Source organism: Drosophila simulans, chromosome X, assembly GCF_016746395.2.
Source record: "Drosophila simulans strain w501 chromosome X, Prin_Dsim_3.1, whole genome shotgun sequence".
Classification (NCBI taxonomy): Eukaryota; Metazoa; Arthropoda; class Insecta; order Diptera; family Drosophilidae; genus Drosophila; species Drosophila simulans.
This window is the reverse complement of record NC_052525.2, coordinates 13,471,130-13,488,976: the sequence shown is the minus strand read 5'-3', so window position 1 is coordinate 13,488,976 and position 17,847 is coordinate 13,471,130. Positions and strand designations below refer to the sequence as shown.

At 37.3% G+C, this 17,847-nt stretch overlaps 1 protein-coding gene and 1 long non-coding RNA gene across 4 annotated transcripts; one reads left to right on the top strand and one right to left on the bottom strand.

The window, feature by feature from the left end:
• Positions 1 to 2,625: 2,625 nt before the first annotated feature.
• Positions 2,626 to 6,163, bottom strand: LOC27206397 (ubiquitin-conjugating enzyme E2 N). The gene is made up of 2 exons (XM_016173879.3): positions 5,975 to 6,163; positions 2,626 to 4,374 (listed from the first exon to the last, which is right to left on the bottom strand). The coding sequence occupies exon 2, from the start codon at positions 4,292 to 4,294 to the stop codon at positions 3,839 to 3,841; it is 456 nt and encodes a 151-aa protein (XP_016039270.1). The 5' UTR covers positions 4,295 to 4,374; positions 5,975 to 6,163; the 3' UTR covers positions 2,626 to 3,838.
• A 5,723-nt stretch (positions 6,164 to 11,886) lies between these two features.
• On the top strand, positions 11,887 to 16,772 carry LOC120285301. 3 transcript variants are annotated; one of them, XR_005544558.2, is made up of 2 exons: positions 11,887 to 13,759; positions 16,147 to 16,772. It is a non-coding gene; the product is annotated as an uncharacterized LOC120285301 (long non-coding RNA). The 3 variants fall into 3 exon arrangements; XR_005544559.2 differs by lacking the exon at positions 11,887 to 13,759 and adding an exon at positions 13,768 to 15,945; XR_005544557.2 differs by lacking the exon at positions 11,887 to 13,759 and adding an exon at positions 13,768 to 16,039.
• Positions 16,773 to 17,847: the final 1,075 nt, after the last annotated feature.

Here is a 17,847-nt window from a genome sequence, read left to right as displayed (position 1 = left end):
CCTAGTCCACTTATAAATTTTTCAAATTCGTTTTAGGACAATAATGAAATCATGCATCACGTTTTGGAACTAACTGTACTTATGCAACAAGGTGATGAATATGGAACTTAAAAAGAACTCAGTAAATGAACGACAATTTTAAGTAATGGATAGTAATTGTGGACCCACTGTACCACTAACTAGATACTTCACATCACTGGACATGACGCACAGAGCTCATCCTGCCCGAAGCCGGGTCTTTTCCTTTTGTATTTTCCCTTTTATTCCTGAGTGGGTGGCAGAGAAATTCCTTGCTGCGATATCAATTAAGGATACAGCTCACTCACAGCCCCTTGTCCCCTTGCTATCCTTTATTTTTGAGGATTTTTCGGTGGCTATAGGCAGACTCAGAGACCAAAGTCCAGTAACTCCCACACACACACACACCAAAAAAAATAAAAAAAAAGGAGAAAAACACCATCTAAGCCCGAAACTTTGTTCAATGCTGCAATGGACAGGCCAAAAAGGGAAGCAGAAAGAGAGAGGACTAGCGTGGCCGAGTGGGACAGCACTAGTGCACACACAGAGCTGCATGTGCGTGTATGCGTCGTGTGTGTTGGCCTTAATTTAAATTGGTTTTATGCATGTTGGCTTTTGTTTATTTTTACAATTTTGATGATGTTTTGCTGAATGCGATGCGAGTGGCAGTTCCCTCTCACTCCCACTCTCCCATTGTCCATCTCTCCATTTCGCTCGCTCGTTTGTGTTTGTGTTTGCTGGTCTTTTTGGGTGTTGACTGTACTTCCGGACATTGCATTACATTACGTACCACGTGGGTGTGCTGGTGTGTGTGCGGGTATTTTTCGGGGCTAGGCTGTACGCCCTTTTTCGATTAGCTTTCAAACAAAAATGGCGCATTCGGTGTGCGAGTGAGAGGGCAAGCTGCACGAGGTGCACTCAATGCCCTTTGGGGTGGACTGTACCCAGGAAAAAAGTTTCACAAAAAAGTGCATACCACAGTAGGAAGATGAAAGAATGTGTGAGAGTCGACTACTACTGTAATTAGGTTAATTTAGCTGTGTCAGTTTCTAGATACGAATCTATAAAAAACCTTCGGTTCTCAGAAAGAATCCAACAGATACCCGGCAGAAGAAATAAAATATATCACAGTTAAAAAAGAAGCGCCAAAGAGGAGATTAAGGTCGTGGAATGTTCAAAACAATAACTATGGTTATTTATGGTTAATTAATTTCAGAACCATCAATTGTAAATATTAATGATATTTTTTAGAATGTTTTTTATCCTTTGTGATTTTTTATCCTTTATTATAAGTTATTTTATAACTTTCAATCATTTGGGGGTTCTCAATATTATGACTACCAATTTCATCTCCTTTTAGATATTTCTTTGAGTTTTTCCATGACTTTTATCTATCCAAAGAGGAAAGTAAGGTAAACTATTTATTAAAATGGGGTGAAGCAGTGAGATCGAAATGGAGGCGAGTGTAAAAGACAGTTGATAGCTGGCAAATACAAAGGTGGAGAGGTGAACCACTTGTAACGATTAATGGCCATAGTTATGGTCTGACCACTGGCCCACACTTCACCCGAAAATATCCTCCAAGCCCACACCCCCACCCCTCACCAGACGCTTTTCCATGCATTTCCTTGGCCCAGAACAGCACATAATGAAGCTACCGATAAAAATCCTCGAGCACACAGACCATGGAATACCGCATTTTGCATATGCGTTTGCCTTCGTCCCGGAAAATCCACCCGTTTCCCACCCACTGCCGCCCACTTACCGGAAAAACAAAGTCGACACAGACCAAAAAACAGAAAACACAACATCGGCAGCAAAAATACAAAAAAAAAAATACAACAAAAATATATGAAAAATAATAAAGACCAGAGGGAAAAAATTGCTTTAGGTTCGACATTTGACTGCCCTGTGTTGTTGGTCAGGGGCCTCGAAATCGCCAGAACCAGATATATACGTACGTATATATGTATGCCCGCGAAGCGCACCCAATCAGAGGCGGGAAAAGCGTTTTCGGGGGGAGTGGCCAGCACACACACTCTCCCACGCTGCGAGGACCACAAAAGATAGACAAGACCTGAACGCCGCTTTTCCCCATCGCAGGACCTCCGAAGGTCCCTCAGTGGACGGGGACCCAGTGAAGGGTTAAGCCGGGGTTAGTGGGAGGCCTGCCGACAGGGAAATTCCAATTCCAAAGTCCCAAGTTGAGCAGCTGATTGACAACTGCAGTCGTGAGAAGTAAAAACAATGGTTAAGACAAATAACTAAAATAAATTATAAAACTTACTAATTGTAAATATTTTATATTATTTTAAAAACAATATTCGAAGCTAAATGTTATAAATTCAAGCGATTTTATAATTTTATAATAAAACGGTTATAAGTTTGACAGTTATAGAGTTTGTTGACCCATGTTGCCACGCCCACTACAACTCCCCTTAACCGCCAAAACACGCCCACATCTTTGAAACCAATTTTGCACATTTTTTCATAATTTATTTAGTGTTGTATATTTCTTTCTTTCTCTCTTGCTTAACATTAAATTCGTTAATAAACTTACCATTCAGTTATATTACCACTTAACTATTTAAATAAAACACAACTCGGTTTATTTTTTATAATTTTTATTTAAATTTTTCGTTTTTATTTATTTTTCTTAGAAAAAAATTAATTAAAATTAAAGAAAACTGAATTGAATATTTGCTTAATTTTTATTTCGATTACTCTTTGATTTATGGTTGCTTTTCGGTTGCTATTGTTTTTTGGATTAGCCTTTAGTGATTTCGGTGACAAACATTTAATTACTGTACACATTTTTTGTTGGGAACTGCACTTGAAATTTTCACGCAATCAAGCCACTACTTCTGTTTTTTTTTTTTTTTTGTTTGTATAAATATATAGTGTATGCATTCATTGTATTTTGTTCATGTATCATATTTTTGTATATTTTTTATATATTTTTCTTTCAAAAATTACTAATAGCTTAAAGGCTTCATTGTTTGGTTAAAAAAAATTGTTTTCGAGTAAAACTATTTATCGTTTATCAAAGGGACTCTGACACAACCCAGGCAAAGCTCAAGTATAAATCGAAATGGTGAACCTAGTTAAGAAAAGTAAAGTCTACGAGTTGGACGATCACATCTTAAATTTTCTGAAACACTGAAAATTATACATTCAAAACTCTCTATTTTGAATAGACATTTAAACCGAGTTTTCAAATGACTTTTCGACCGAATGTACGAGTTAAAGGAAATCAAAATCCCTTCTAGTTGCCTTTCCAATTGATTTATTATCTGATGCTACATGTTTTAATGGTTATGGGTTGGTTATTTCAGTTACACATAGAATTATATACGGCTATATGTATATAGACACCAGACCCCTCGAACAAATCAATAGAAACGATTAAAACCAATTACTGTTTTCTTTTTTGTTTTTTTTTTTTTTTCATTTTTTCGTTTTTTGTTTTTTTCGGATACATGTATACGACTTACATAAAGAATGCTTTCGCTATCTCTCCTCCATTTCGCCGATCGCCCCGATCGATTGGTTGAAAAAAATATATATATTAATATTTTATATGTATATCCCGCCCCAGAAGGTTCGAAAAAAAATATGTGTTTTTAAATCGTTTTTTTTTTTTTCTTGCTTGCTTTTTTATCTTATTTTATGTTTTCTTTCGTATGCTTTAGGTTTTTCTGGTTGTTTTTAAAGTATGCAATTTCCCCACCCGCCCGTCCATGTCACGCACCCACTTTCTGGAAAATCGCCGATACAACTGACGGATCCGCTTTCTGACTTTCCTCCTGACCTCGGGCGTTCAGTCTTCGACGGCATATTTCTGGGTCCACTCGCGGGCATTGCGAATGGCCTCCGCCTCGTTGACCTTCCACAACTCGGCCACATCGTTGGCCAGCGGATCGTCGGGATTGGGTGCACTGAGCAGAGCCTGAATGGACAGCAATATGGTGCGGATCTGCAGGGCTGGACTCCACTTGTCCTTCAGCACGTCGAGGCAAATGCGGCCCAAACGATCGATGTTCGGATGGTAGATCTTCGTGATGAAGCGCACCTTAGGCGCCGACATCGGATAGTCCTCCGGTAGGAACAGCTCCAGCTTGAACACGCCGCCCTCGAAGGGCGAATCGTTCGGTCCGGTCACGATCACATGGAAGTAACGGGCATTGTTCTCATCGGGAATGGCATTGATCCCAGGCACTGGCTCCTGCATCAAGCGCTGAGTCTCCTTGATGATGCGACGTGGCAGGCTGGACATCGTTCAGCTGGTAACTTCTCTTTCGTTCCTTCTACGCGGTAAACTGGAAACGCGGATTGAGTCTGGGCCTTCTCGTTGAGCTGCAAACGAGATCGGAGTCAAGTTAGACAATTAAGTAGATCCTCGAAATAATTCACTATCCCCAAGGTAAATAAGACTATAAATTATTATCTATACTGTTTAAAATCCTGGTTTCAACTGTGAAATTAAACGATTACTAATTTAACTAGATTAACTAGGTATCGGTGAAATAGTAGCATTCGCAAGTTGGAGCTTCACTTGGTTTTCTTGGGGAAGAGCGTCACAAATCAAAGAGAATTTTTCTTTTGCAGCTCAAGGTCGTTCTTTTTGGGGATGCGTGTGTGTAGGGTTGGGTGGATTTTCGGTCTGATACGTGGCTTTCACTTTCCCAAAGAAAGTTTTGCTACAGAATTTAGCATACCACAAAGATGTCTCTCTCGTACAGTGTAACTGAGCTGGCTAAAATAAACCAATTCAAAATATGTTTTATATTTTAAGATGTTTTCAAATTTCAAATCAATATTTATATTGAAGTAAAGAAAAGAACGGAATTCAAAGTTATTTACTGGATTCTGGATAACTAGACTATATTGTCAACGCCTCCTGTTTCACAATATTCTGGATTTATTTCCGTTACACATTTTCGAAGTTCAACAGAAAACCCATGATTAAAATGAATTTCTTCCTGTGTAAGTCAAAGCCCACCTACCATTGCCAATCCCTTTTAGCGTGACCTTGCGGCTCCTTTAACTGTTTACATTTCCTAGACACACGGAAAATCAAGTCAAATAAGGAGGAGAAGGGGAAAGGAAGACGCAGATAAACAAGAAACAAAAGGCAATAAATGAAGGCCTCGAAATTTCCAGAAATTGTATTGGGAAAACAACAATAACAGCAACGAAAAGCACTCGAACCAAACAAAAGAAATTGCGCTATTAACGCAAAACTAACAATAATTTAACCATAATGTTATTGTGCAAGTGTGCGGCGTTTCGCTGTTTTACCAACTTATTGATTTCCCTTTTGGGTGACAAATGCACGTAGTTCCGCAGAGGAAGAAGAAGCACACTGGACAGGAGGAATGCGGTGGGAGAAAGGGGGTGAACCGCTTGAAAAATCAATAATGTTGGCAATTAAACTAAAAAAAAAAACACCTAATAAGATTTTCCTTTTTTACAAGCAACAATTTCGCTTGCACACGCACACACACAGACGAAGCGAGTCACGCACCCACGCACACAGACAAAATGCAGACAACGCGCACGAAAAAGACAAAGGCGAAAAGAGAATATGCGGATGGGTGGGACAAAGAGGGCGAGTCAAAAAAAGCAGAAAAGCAAACGCCGCGTTTTTGGCGAATTTAAGTTAATAGGAAAGAAGGCGAATACTTGGTGCGAACGCCACAATTATTATTTTTCACACACACACACACACACATTCGATTTATCAACTTTTACGGCTTTTTTTCTTGCTCTTCTTCGATATTATATTAAATTTTATCTGCTGCCTGTGCTTCTTCTTCTGCTGGTGCTGCTCCTGCTTTTTGCTGCTGTTGTTGTTGTTCTCACTTTGGTATTTTTTCGGGCATTTACAACATTTTTGGACAAAAACAATGATTTTTCGATAAAGTATGCAACTTTTGGTAAAACACAAACTCACAGCGTAACAGCGCCAAGTTATTGTTGAACTTTATTTGCAGCTATGTCCGATACTTCGTTGGCAAAACGATAAAATTCGATTTTGCAGGCAGCTCCACCACAAAAATTATGAATGTCGAGCACACTCGAAAAAAAATGTAGCCGTTCGCTAGTATGTGTGTGCGTTGCTGTAACTAACGTGCGTCTGTGTGGCGTGCGTGTGAGCGGCAATGTCAAAATGACAGGGTTGCTAGGCTGCCTAGATCTGAATTCAATTTTTTTGCAACACCATTGCACTGTTTTCTTGTTGAAATATCAGCAGAAATATAGTTTCAAATATTTGCTATGCTATTTATCTTGTTTTTTATTGCATTTTTTTATTTTTACGCAGATAATTTTATTGTTCGCACTAGTAAAAACGCATTTTCGGTGACAACTCTAGCGCTTAGCGGCTGTCAAATGGGACCGTGTTTCGTAGCAATCAGCTGCTCGGCACGCTGCAACCCAAGGTTTTGGAGCGCTTAGCTTTTTTCCGTCCGTAATTTTGATTGGAAATTTGGCGGTACAAATCCAGTTGGAAGAAACACAAAAGAGAAGTAGTGCAAAAAGTGCAAGTTCCCGGGAATCAGTAATAAATGTATTCGGAATTTATTTAATCTTCATGACGACTTTGATAATAAATTTTGATAATTGTTTTCGTTGCTTAAAACCAATGATGTGCGTTTTGAATATTCATCAGATGTAACCTAGCTTCATACTGGAGGTAAGTACAGTTAGAATTCTCGAGAAACTTTATCATTGATGGAAGCACTTTATAAAGCGATATATAAACTGCATAATAGGACTAATTAATATTGTTTTATGTGCGTTTTAACTTCATAACCATCTGTTTCCCAATAACGTTTATTACAATACGACTTATAATGACAAAATGTGCATGTATATTTAAATTAATTTTATTTCATTAGTATTATTCGAGAGCAAATTAATGATTTAGAAAATGATTGTACATAGTTGTGCTATTTAACATGTATAAAAGGAGCCGGTGCAGGATTCCAATCAGACAAGTGCAAAAACATAACCCCAAAAAGCGAGATAGCAACAACAACAAATTGTCAATTTACTGTAATCAACATTTATGCGTTTTTAAAAAGAGAGGCTGTCCAAACACACACACACAACTGCGCACTTGCACTCACACCCACACATCGAATGCAATGCCCAATGGACGCACAAGAAGCCGAAAAGAGCAACAACAAAAACCACAAGGCGGAAGGCAGAAAACTAAAATACAAAAAAAAAAACAAGCGAAACCTCTCGCTCGCACACACACATGCTATTTATCATTCGTATTCGCTCGATTGCATAGGCCGGTTGCATGTGTGTGTGCGAGTGTAAGATAAAAACAAACAGCAACTGCAAAAGGGCAACAAAACCAACAACAGCAAGTCAGCCATATGCATTACACACACCGCACACAAACACACACACACACGTGCGATCTCCGTTTTTAGGCTGGCCAAACCAACAACAACGACTGTAGTCCAGCCCACAAGTGAGAGCGAGAGAGAGCAACCTGCCTCTTTTCTGCTTTGCTGTTTATCTGTTTTTCTGCTGCAACTGCGCTGCTTTTCCCTACGCAGTGCACGTGTGTGTGTGTGAAAGTGTGTGGGTGGGAGCGAGAGGGGATGAAAGAGCAAGAGAGGGCGGAACGGAGGCGACCTTTATTCGCTCTTGAGCTGCAGCTGTTTTTAGTGCCTTCCTCTATTTCTACGCTCGATATGGCCAAATTCAAACCGCTACAGCTGATCTTCAAAGGAAAGGGATAGAAAGGGTGGGGGGAAAGGGGGAGAAGAAAGTAATAGAGAAGACGAGGTGAAGAGTGTAAGAGTTCCGCTACAAAATGAAGATTTAGTGTAAAAGGAAAAACTAGTATAGGCACTTCTTAAGTGGTAGAATATAAGGCAATTTTCTTGGTTTTCGTACAATAAGTGATTGAAAATAGATGTATAGTATGTACATATGTATAACGGAATAGAAAACCTCAATGCCTTTTTTCCTCTTCCAGAACACCGAGAAATGATAGATAAATAACTGAAATGGAGAGCGATTGCTTAACTATGAAAATGTATCAAAATCGACAAGTCCATAAGTTTATTTTGCAATTGAACGGGATTTTATCATAATCATATCAGAGAGGAAATATAATTTGGTAAGTAGTATTATAACTTAAGCAACTCACTGCTCCTTCAGTTCTATCCGTATTCATTGTTTTCCCATTTTAATGGCCGACGATTTTCTACCATAGTTACAAAAACATGGCGTTCACTAGCTCTTTTTTTCTGAACTGTAATTCCGGGGGTGGGTTACGTTTTACAAAATTCGCATGGCCGCTTGGTTATGGTTTATCCATTTCTTACAATTAATTTTAAAATATTTAACATGAACATAATATCTCTTTAGCCGAAGTCCAACAAAATAGTTTCAGGATGTATTCGCTTTTATTCAATCGTAAATAGCCATTTATTAAGCTTTAAGTTTATTCCATATATCAAAACAATATTATTATTATTAATTTTGATTATGTTAATACAAGTTAACAACAAATTAAATCAAAAATAATGTGAAGAAAGACTTCTATTTAAATAAGTCATTTGTTAAATGCTGTAAAAGTTAAATTGATTGCAAAAATAATCAAGAGTATAAAGTACCGAGTAAGTTGGGAAACGTAAAAAATGGTATTTATTTGTGTTGGGATTTTTGTTTGTAATATTCAAAACGCAAAACTTTGACAGCACTTCAGCTGGGGGAAATAAATCTCAGTATTGTTTTGTAATTAGCACCTGAGTTCCCCCTCATTTCCATCGAAACTTTCTTAGAATTTCTTTCTAGCAATTTTTTCTTCCTGACAAAGAAGCGCGCAACATGCGCTTTAGCAGCACGTTGCCAAAGGAAAACTTTAGCAACATCTCCAATCAGAATTTGCTCTGCTTCTCTTTCGCCTGCACTTGCAATCAAATGCACTTTAAGAGAGCGCAGTGCTCTTGCTTGCGAGTCGAGAGGCCTACTCTTGAGCCCAAAAACGCAACGAACAAAACGAGCAAAACAAATAAGGTGAAAACACAAACAAAAAGAAGCGGCGCTTTCCTTTTGCCTTCTTTTTGCCATTTCTCTTGTTCTGTTTTGTTTGTTGCTGTCGAAGGGCAGCAAAGCAAAAGTGGGCGGGCTGGGCGAAGGGGGGCGGCTGAAAGACGCACGCATAAATAAAAACAACAGCAAAACTGAGGCAAAAGTGTCCATTAGACTCGTTGTTGTTGTAATTTACAAGTGTCCATCCGCAAAAAATATAAAATACATATATCAAATGGCTTTCGCTTGTTTTTAGCCAGAAACGAGAATTTCTTAGTTGTTTTGGCGTTATTTTTAAAAAGTAAATATCTCTTGATTCTCCAGGAAGTGATTTTAAAGCATAAACATCAACATTATTATAGCAAGTAATACTAGTGCTTTTTTATTTCAGAAATGTGCACAGTTTTTTGAGTTTTTCGAATTGTGTTGCATACTTTGCGCCACTATTACGTGATATTTTCAAATCCTGCAGATTTTTCATAGAAAATGTGCAATTTTCTAGGAAATACATTATTCTGAAGCGTAATCGTTGGTGTCATATAAGTTTGCAGGCAGAAGAAATCTCTGGAGGATTCTCAGCCAGTTGTAAGGGTATTCGAGACTCCAATGTCCTGCGAAATCCTTGCGGCTCGTGTTGTTCTTGTTGCTTCTGTTTCTGTTTTTGTTTGGGGTCGCGTTCGTCGTTTTGTGAGTGCAACAGACTTGGCTTAGAGTGGATGTGGGTGGTTGGTTGGGGTGTCGGCGTGTCGGGTGGGCTGCAATGTGGGCGGCTGGGCGGTCGAGGGAACAAAGGAAACCCTTGGCAGCGCAGGGCCAACAAAAAAGAAGCAGACACAAAAAATATCAAGAAGAAGATGTGGCAGCAGCTACATAGATGACAAGAAGCAGCACACGAAGCCGCCGAGGTCGAACGAAAAAGGACGAAGTCCTGTTTGTGTGGGTGGAAAATTGCGTCCTGTGGGCCGTTTGTTTTGCTTTATTTCCCCTCCTTTTGCCCTTTTTTTTTTTTTTGGCTGGTGGGTTGGTGCAACATAGGCTGAGTTGTTGTCGCCTTTTTTGTAGGTTTTTTTTTCGTTTTTCGTTTCGTTTTTTTTGGAGTCAATGTCTGGCACCAGTTTATTTGAGTGTTTCTCTCCACGTTCCACTGTCTGTGTGCGTTGGTGTTTGTGTGGCGACTGCGTGCAGACGGAAAGGTCCTGGAACCCAAAGCCCAACCCCCAACCCCCAACCACCGCCCACCCGAATGCGTTTTTTTCGACCGAGAGTCGTCGCATTTTCGATTTTATTGAGCAAACAACGAATTTCTAAATAAAAACAAAAGCAACGATAAAAGTGCAAAAACATATAAAAAAGAAACGAACAAGAAAACCGAAACAAAACAAAGCAAAGAAGTGTGTGGGGGTGGATTTTTGGCAACTAGCTGATTTCGGCGAATTTTATACATACGTAGCTGTTGGGGCAGCCAAAAGAAAGATCATCGAGGGTTGCAGTGAAAAAGGGTTTATTATAGGGGTCCTACAAGCAGCAAAGATCACAATGCTACATTAAAAATGACAAAAGTTGTCACAACAAAGTTTTTTCAAAACAAAAAAGGTTGTATAATTGTGTGCCTCATTTAAGAAATTTAAAGAATATAATTTAAAATAGATTTCAAACATTATTTCTGAAAGTAAAATGCGTAAGTCCGTATAATAAAACAATTAATCAGTTTCAAACAAGCACTGTAATATCGAAATTATTTTAAATTAATTAATTAATTATTTGCCTATAGTTTCTATGCACAACTTATAAAAGTTGCAGATCGCCAGTTTGTGTGGTTCTTTAATGAATGATACAGATCCCAATTTAATTATTAGTTAAATTGTTAGTTAATTAGTTTAATTTAGTTTAGTTTTAGCTAGATTTTGGAGCTGCAAGTGCGATCGTAATTAAATATACACAAATGTGATTAATCACATTAATCGGCAGAACCTTTCCAACTATTTTCCCAAAAAAGCGCGCACATTTTTTTCGCGAATCAATTCTTGTTCCACCCAATTCGTTTCTAATTTTTGTTTTTGTTATTTTTTTTTATTTGGTTTTTTTGCAAACCCAAAGCTTGCTGAGTTATCTTCTTGTGCTGCTTCTTCCTCTTAATTTTTTTGCTCACTTAATTTATGTATTTTTTTTTTGCGACGAGCTTCCATGTGTGCGAATTCTGGGCAGCAAAAAGTTGAAATAAAATAAAGCGGATCTCTCGCTGAGTGAAAGGGTAGGAAGAGGGGAGCGAAAGAGAGAGCGGCGAAGCAGGTGTATGTGTAGTTGTGTGCGGGAGCGCTGATAAAAGCGAGCGAAAAAGAAGCTACAAAAAATTCGCAACAAAAGAGAATTTGCAAAAGGGAAGAATTCGCATTCGCGAGAGAGCAACTCTCTTTTCCTTTGCATGCCATCTGGTGTGTGTGAGTGTGTGTGTGTGTGTGTTTGCTTCGCTGCGTGGCCATTTCGCTTTTGGCAACATGTTGCGCGCAACATTTATTCGCAAAAAATTCGCGATCTCTCTCCCACTGTCTCTCTCTCTTTTGGCGAAGCTCTGACCAATGCAGCTCGGATTTGTGTGTGTGCGTGTGAGTGTGTAGTTTCTTGGTTGCCAATTTTTTATTTTCCTTTTTCGCAATTTTTTTTTATTTTGTTTGCTTTTGTTTGGAGCGCTCTGCCGGCGTCGCTGCCGACGTCGCCGCCGTTGTTGTCGTTGTTGCCCCGCCGCAGTCGCCAGTTGGTCCGTTCATTCGGTTGTGTCGTTTGCTCCTCGTCGCTTGGTGTGTGAGTGCAAAAAGCGCTGAAAATCGCAAAAAAGTCGCGAAAAAAGCACTGAAATTCCCACAAAAAATAAACTCAGAAATATATTTCAAATAAACTACGAAAATCGTTTTAACATACAGCTAAACATTTTTTTTACTGTGCCAAAGTTGATCAAGAATTTATTGTGAATTTTATTTTAGTGCGATCTTCCCACACAAAACTCTACATACCCCTTCTTTCTCTTTCTCCCTTCGTTCTGCCAAAAATAAATAAAAATGGAATTAAAATTGTCTTAATTTTCCGCCTAAGTGCTGGAGAGAATATAAAATAGTTCGCTTTCTTTCATAGAATTGTGTAATTTAAAAGTTTTAATTAACTTAGACTGTTGCCAGCGGAATATATTTCTTATCTGTGCAATATTTTACACCTTAGATTATCCAGTTGGGGCCTAAATATTATATATCAGATTTGGCTAGATGCGTAGATCAATTAACTGCAAGGCAAAACGATGTTACGCACACGTGAATCATTTTAGATTATTTTGTATTTTTAATTTTAGTCTTTGAAGCCCATAAACTTCATTCTTAAACAAATATTTGTTTGGCATCACTGTATATTAATATATATAAAAGTATTATTTTACTAGATATTTTTCAATTTGTGGTATTGAACTGAAAGTTATTAAATATAACTTTAAATGTGTGCATACTTGGAAATTAATATTTAGAAATTTAATAAAAATAGCGTTTTAATTTCGAGGTACATTTCGCATGCTCTTGATAAATAAAATCCTCGATTAAAAATTTAAATGCAAATATGACAGGAATGCTTAAAATAATAACTTTTCAAACTAAAAAACTTGCAAAGTACTTAAGCTCTATATAACCTTAAAAATAAAGGAAAAACGATGCTATTTCTAATATTTTTTTTTCAGGTATATAAAAAAAAATCTCTTTTTAATTAAATTTTTAAATTTATAAAAAAAAGTCCTGAAGAATTGCAAAACCAAATCCCTTGAAATATTCAACGAATCTAACTTATGTGAGTCCAAAAATCACATATAATTTTCCCAGAAAAATCCTGGAAAATGCGTGCTAGTAGATTTCCCACCTTACTTGCCGAAAAACACATTGATCTTGAAATAGTTGGCGGCGTGGCGGATTTCCACTCAATCTTGGCCAGAGTTCGAGTTCTATTCCTCTTCCTTTTCCCTTAGCGGTCCGCTCTCTTTGGGCCGAAAAGTAGCGGCCTCTTTGAAGGCCGAGTGCGAGAGAGTTTCGCGAACTGCAACGTCGACGTCGACGCGGGCAGACACACACATGCAATGCGTTTTTCGCTTTTTGCTCCACTCTTTTCGGCCTTTTCGCTCTTTCGGAGCGAGGTTTTCACTCGCGAATTCGAGTGAAGTTGCGACCACTATGCTTTTGCGTTCTGCTACTTCTTCTCCTTTTTTTTTTTTTTGCATTCTATGAGTGTGCGGGTGTGTGTGTGTGCTGCTGCTGCCGCTGCTGCTGCTGCTGCTGCTGTTGCTGCTGCTGCTGCTGCTGCTGCTGTTGCTGTTGTCGTCATCGGCGGTCCGGCAACGTAAACGAAACGTATCGAAAACGTATTGAATCATAACAGATCCGCACGTTGTCGCGCACGTACGCAGTCCGCGGAAGAAAAGCTACAGCTCTCTCTCTGTCTCGGCTAACAAACACACCAAACACACATTCACACACACCTACTCCAACTGCAACGGCAACTGCAACACAACTGCAACACAAACAACAACCTGCGGCAACAGCAGCAACAACAACAACAACACAACAATCCAGCATTCAAAACATCAATCACGAAAAAAAATCAAATATTATCAATCATCCATCGACAAAAAATCGCATTTTTTCCTGTGTCGAAAGTAATTTCAAAATAAAATTCTTCCCTTTACAAAAATACCCAAAAAAATATATATAGCAGTAAAAATTCCAACATCGCGCCGCGCAACTTCATTTTTTTTTCAAGTGTTTTTAGAATTTTTTTTTCAATATAAAATATTGCAAGTGAAAGCAGCAGCAACTATTTTTGATTTTAGCAAATGTGCTGTTTCTGAAAAAGTGTTTATGACAAAGTGCTAGAAAACCGGAAGGACCATACATAATATGAAAAAAATTACACGATTTTCGTATTTTGTGTTTGTTGAGGATCACTTAAGTGCCCCAAAAGGACATGTGTTTTTCCAAGGAATTTAATCATGCGTAGCCAAGTTGAAAGTCTTGAGAGGGAAACTAGTGATATTGCGTTTTCCAAGGACACCTAAAGCTATTCAAAGGATATTGTTTATCATTTCGAAAATTCATAATGTTTCATGTTTCATTTGAACACCATTTTATGTTTGAATTTGTGTGCTTTTAATTCTTATTTACAAGTGTTGCCAAGTTCTAATAAAAACATTTAGAAATCACGATAGGAAAGATTCAAATATCCAGTGTTTTGAAGGAATGAAACTATGTTTTTTAGAATATAGTTGCAGTTATAAAGAATGTCAATTCCGAATTAAATGCATAAATATTTTAGTCAAATTTTTGGTTGCTAGGTAGTGGCTATTTATTCCAACAGGCCCTCAAAAAAATATGTAACTAATATTGTAATGTGCCTGAATTTGTGAATTGATTATCAAGTGCAAAAAAAAAGAAACTCAAAAAAAAAAAACTGCAGCTTAGGCGTCAGATTAGAAATTGCCGACGGAATATCGCAGAGCTCTGTTGAAAATATTTTGAGCGGAATTTGTTGTGCCTATTAGAACCCTAAATATTGTATAAAGTTCTGATATTTCAATCATTACTTCAAAAGCTTGTTTGTTTTGTTTTTTAATGTCAATTTGGCAATTGTATTGTATTATTTAAAGTTTCAATATTTCCATACTTCAATTTTTAATGTGTTTTTATCATACTCAACTAAAACTATTTAGGTTTTAGTGTGGGCATTAAAATTACAATTTTAAATTTTAAAGTTGGTATGAAAATTAAATAGAACGAATTGCTACATTTTTCATGTGCTTTACTACTTCTTGGCATGCATCTTCACTTTTTAAACAAGTGAATTAAAAAAATCATTTAAAATTAATAAGCTTACAACATTTTTGTTGGAAAATGTATTAAAACTTAACAGATTTATTAAAGCGTATTTATTGAATTTAATAAAAAAATTTAAAATAATAGTTTCGAACCAATTTTTATTTTTTAATTTATCAGTTTTCAATATTTTTATTGCAAAACAAAACAAAGCCGATCAGATTTGATTATGCATCCCATTTTAAGATTGATAAAAATGATAGTTTCCATTTTATTTGAGTTTGTAGACATTGGTCATTTGAGGACATAGAAGACATTAAAAATAATGCACATTCAACTAGAGTTCTTGTCCTGCGTTTTAAATTTTTAGACCTTTCTTTGTCCTGTTAGTTGAACCCCAAAAACTTTTTGGGAAACATATGGCAGACGGTTGTGTGAGTGTGTGTGTGTGTTTCTGAATGATATGTTGCTGCACTCGCACAGATTACGCATACGCTGCGTTGTCCACTGCGAAGAGAGCGCGCGAGAAGAGAGAGCGCCGCGCCGTGCACTTTCTGCGATTGAGTGAAAGAGAAAAGTGACTCGGTGGAAAACGAGGTGCATTTTGGCTCAGCTTTGCTGCGTTTTTCACCGACGCTGCTCTTTTACGAAGCGCGTGCGGCGCTCTTAGTACAAGCGCACACCACTCACACTCACACACATACACACACATACGTATGGACTACGATATGCAGGGGCACCCACACATAGGCGAACGGGAATCACTCGGCAATACGAAGCAACGCAGTCGCAGCGCTGCCGCCGCGCTGCCGACGCCAATGCTCTTTGGGTTTTGGGCTTTTGGCCAGGCTTTTTGGTTTTGCAGCTCTGTCGGCTTTGGACTTTCGCAGAGATTTCACACGCGATGCGATTGCAGTTCTTGCAGACACTTTCATACGTTCGTTCGTGTTTATTTTCGTTAGCCTTAGCCGCAAACAGCAGATAAATTAAATTTTGCAAAGCGACAAAATATTCAAATATCTTACGAATATTTGTACGGAAAATAATTAGGATTCTTTATCGTTTATTTCTTTTTTTTTTTTGGTTTTTTGTGCGCGGGTTTTGGAAACACGAATTTCGAATAATAGGTCCTTTGCATTCATTTCTGTCCTTCATTCATGAAATTATTTTTTTGAATTTTTTTCAAGTGCTCTGCGTCGGTTTCTAACACTAGTTTTTGTATACTTTTTCCCAGGCATAAACTTAAACACAACAAAAATGTTTTATAAATATATTATTATAAAATAAAAAATTACAAATAAATGAAGTAACAGCGAAAGTTTTTAACAAAGTCAACAACAGCAACACAAAAGAAGCAAGAAAATCCTTAAGCGTAATTTTTTTGTATTTCAACAATGCAACAACCACAACAACAACAGCAACAACTACATCTACAACAGGGGCAACAACTGCAGCAGCAACAACAACCGCAAGAACAACAACAGCAACAACAACCACAACAACCAAATGAAACAACAACTCAAGGCGGCTTTTCACGTGTGTGTGTGTGAACAACAACAACAAAAGCGACAAGCTAAAAACTTTAGAAAAACTTACAACTTTTTTGGACTTGGAGCATTTTTCGAAATCTAAACAGCCTAAAGTAAATACCGAAAAATATCCCGCAATTATTTTGTGTTTTTTCCCCATCTCAAAAACTACAATTTCATTTCAAATAGAAAAACGCAAACAACTTAAACAAAAAACATGCTCTAAGGTTGTGTTAAAGGAAAGGTTTCCTATTTTGCACCTTAATTCTTTGATTTCAACAAAATTACAACAATTTTTTCCAAGTGAAAAATTTGTGCGAACCGCAGAAAGCAGAAAAGTGGAAATAAACAAAAATCAAGTCAAATTTAATTCAATGCAAACAGCAAGTGCAACAACAACAACCACAAGAAATTCACCCAAAACATCAACAACAAAAACATCAACAACACCAACAACAAGAAGAAGAACGAGAACAAAGTTTTGAAACTGCGGTGTTTGGCGTTTATGGTGAGTTTTTTTCCTTTTCAAACAATTTTTCGAATCATCGAATCATTTATTTGGCACTTCGTTGCGATACTATTTTATGAAGTGTTTGCGTGGGTCAAAAATCGAACACGGAGTGCTACTCGATAAGAAAAGTGTTAGGTTTGGATGAATTTTGGCCATAAATGGATTAATAGCAAAAGTGTGAAGTGAGAGGAAAGGAAAGTGTTGGCCAAAAACTTGTTTGCGATTAATTTTGGCCATAGAAGCCTTGAATAAACTATAACTTTGAATTGAAAAAAAACTGCGTTAATTAAATAAAATATTTGCAAAATTACTAGCCATTGGTGACTAGCTAAAATTAGGTGCTAAACAATTTAACTTTGATAAATAATACACTTTAGGTTCAGTGTTACTATAAATGTATGCTAGATATAATATTTTTGATTATGCATATAAATTTTATTATTTAGACAGACTTCAGTTTTTGCTGATTATAAAGAACTTAACTTAAAGAATCGTAATGCCTATAGTTAAGTGTGAAGATAATCATAAGTTAGTTGATATAAAATGGCAATAAAATACCCAGACTTATACATAACTCTATTCACGAATCAGTTTTGTCGCCCTTTCCATTTTTTTTTTTTATCAACCGCTCTTTTGGCGACGACTGTAGCACTTCCCGTTTGAACCGGATGCGCTTTTATAGAAATTTGCTGAATGTTATCAAATATGTAAAATGGAAATGCACTTTTCTGGGCCACAACAACTGGCAAAAAATAAAATGCATATATCGGCAAAGCAAAAAAAGACAAAAAAAAAGAAGAAATAAATAGTAAGCCAATCAATAAATTGGCAAAAAGAAAAGTAAGTTAACTAAATGCTTGGTCAGTTTTAGAAGTCGCCAGCAAATAGAAGTGGC

Excerpts from the sequence above, each read along its gene's own strand:
- LOC27206397 (XM_016173879.3), bottom strand. The coding sequence starts at position 4,294 with ATGTCCAGCCTGCCACGTCGCATCATCAAGGAGACTCAGCGCTTGATG.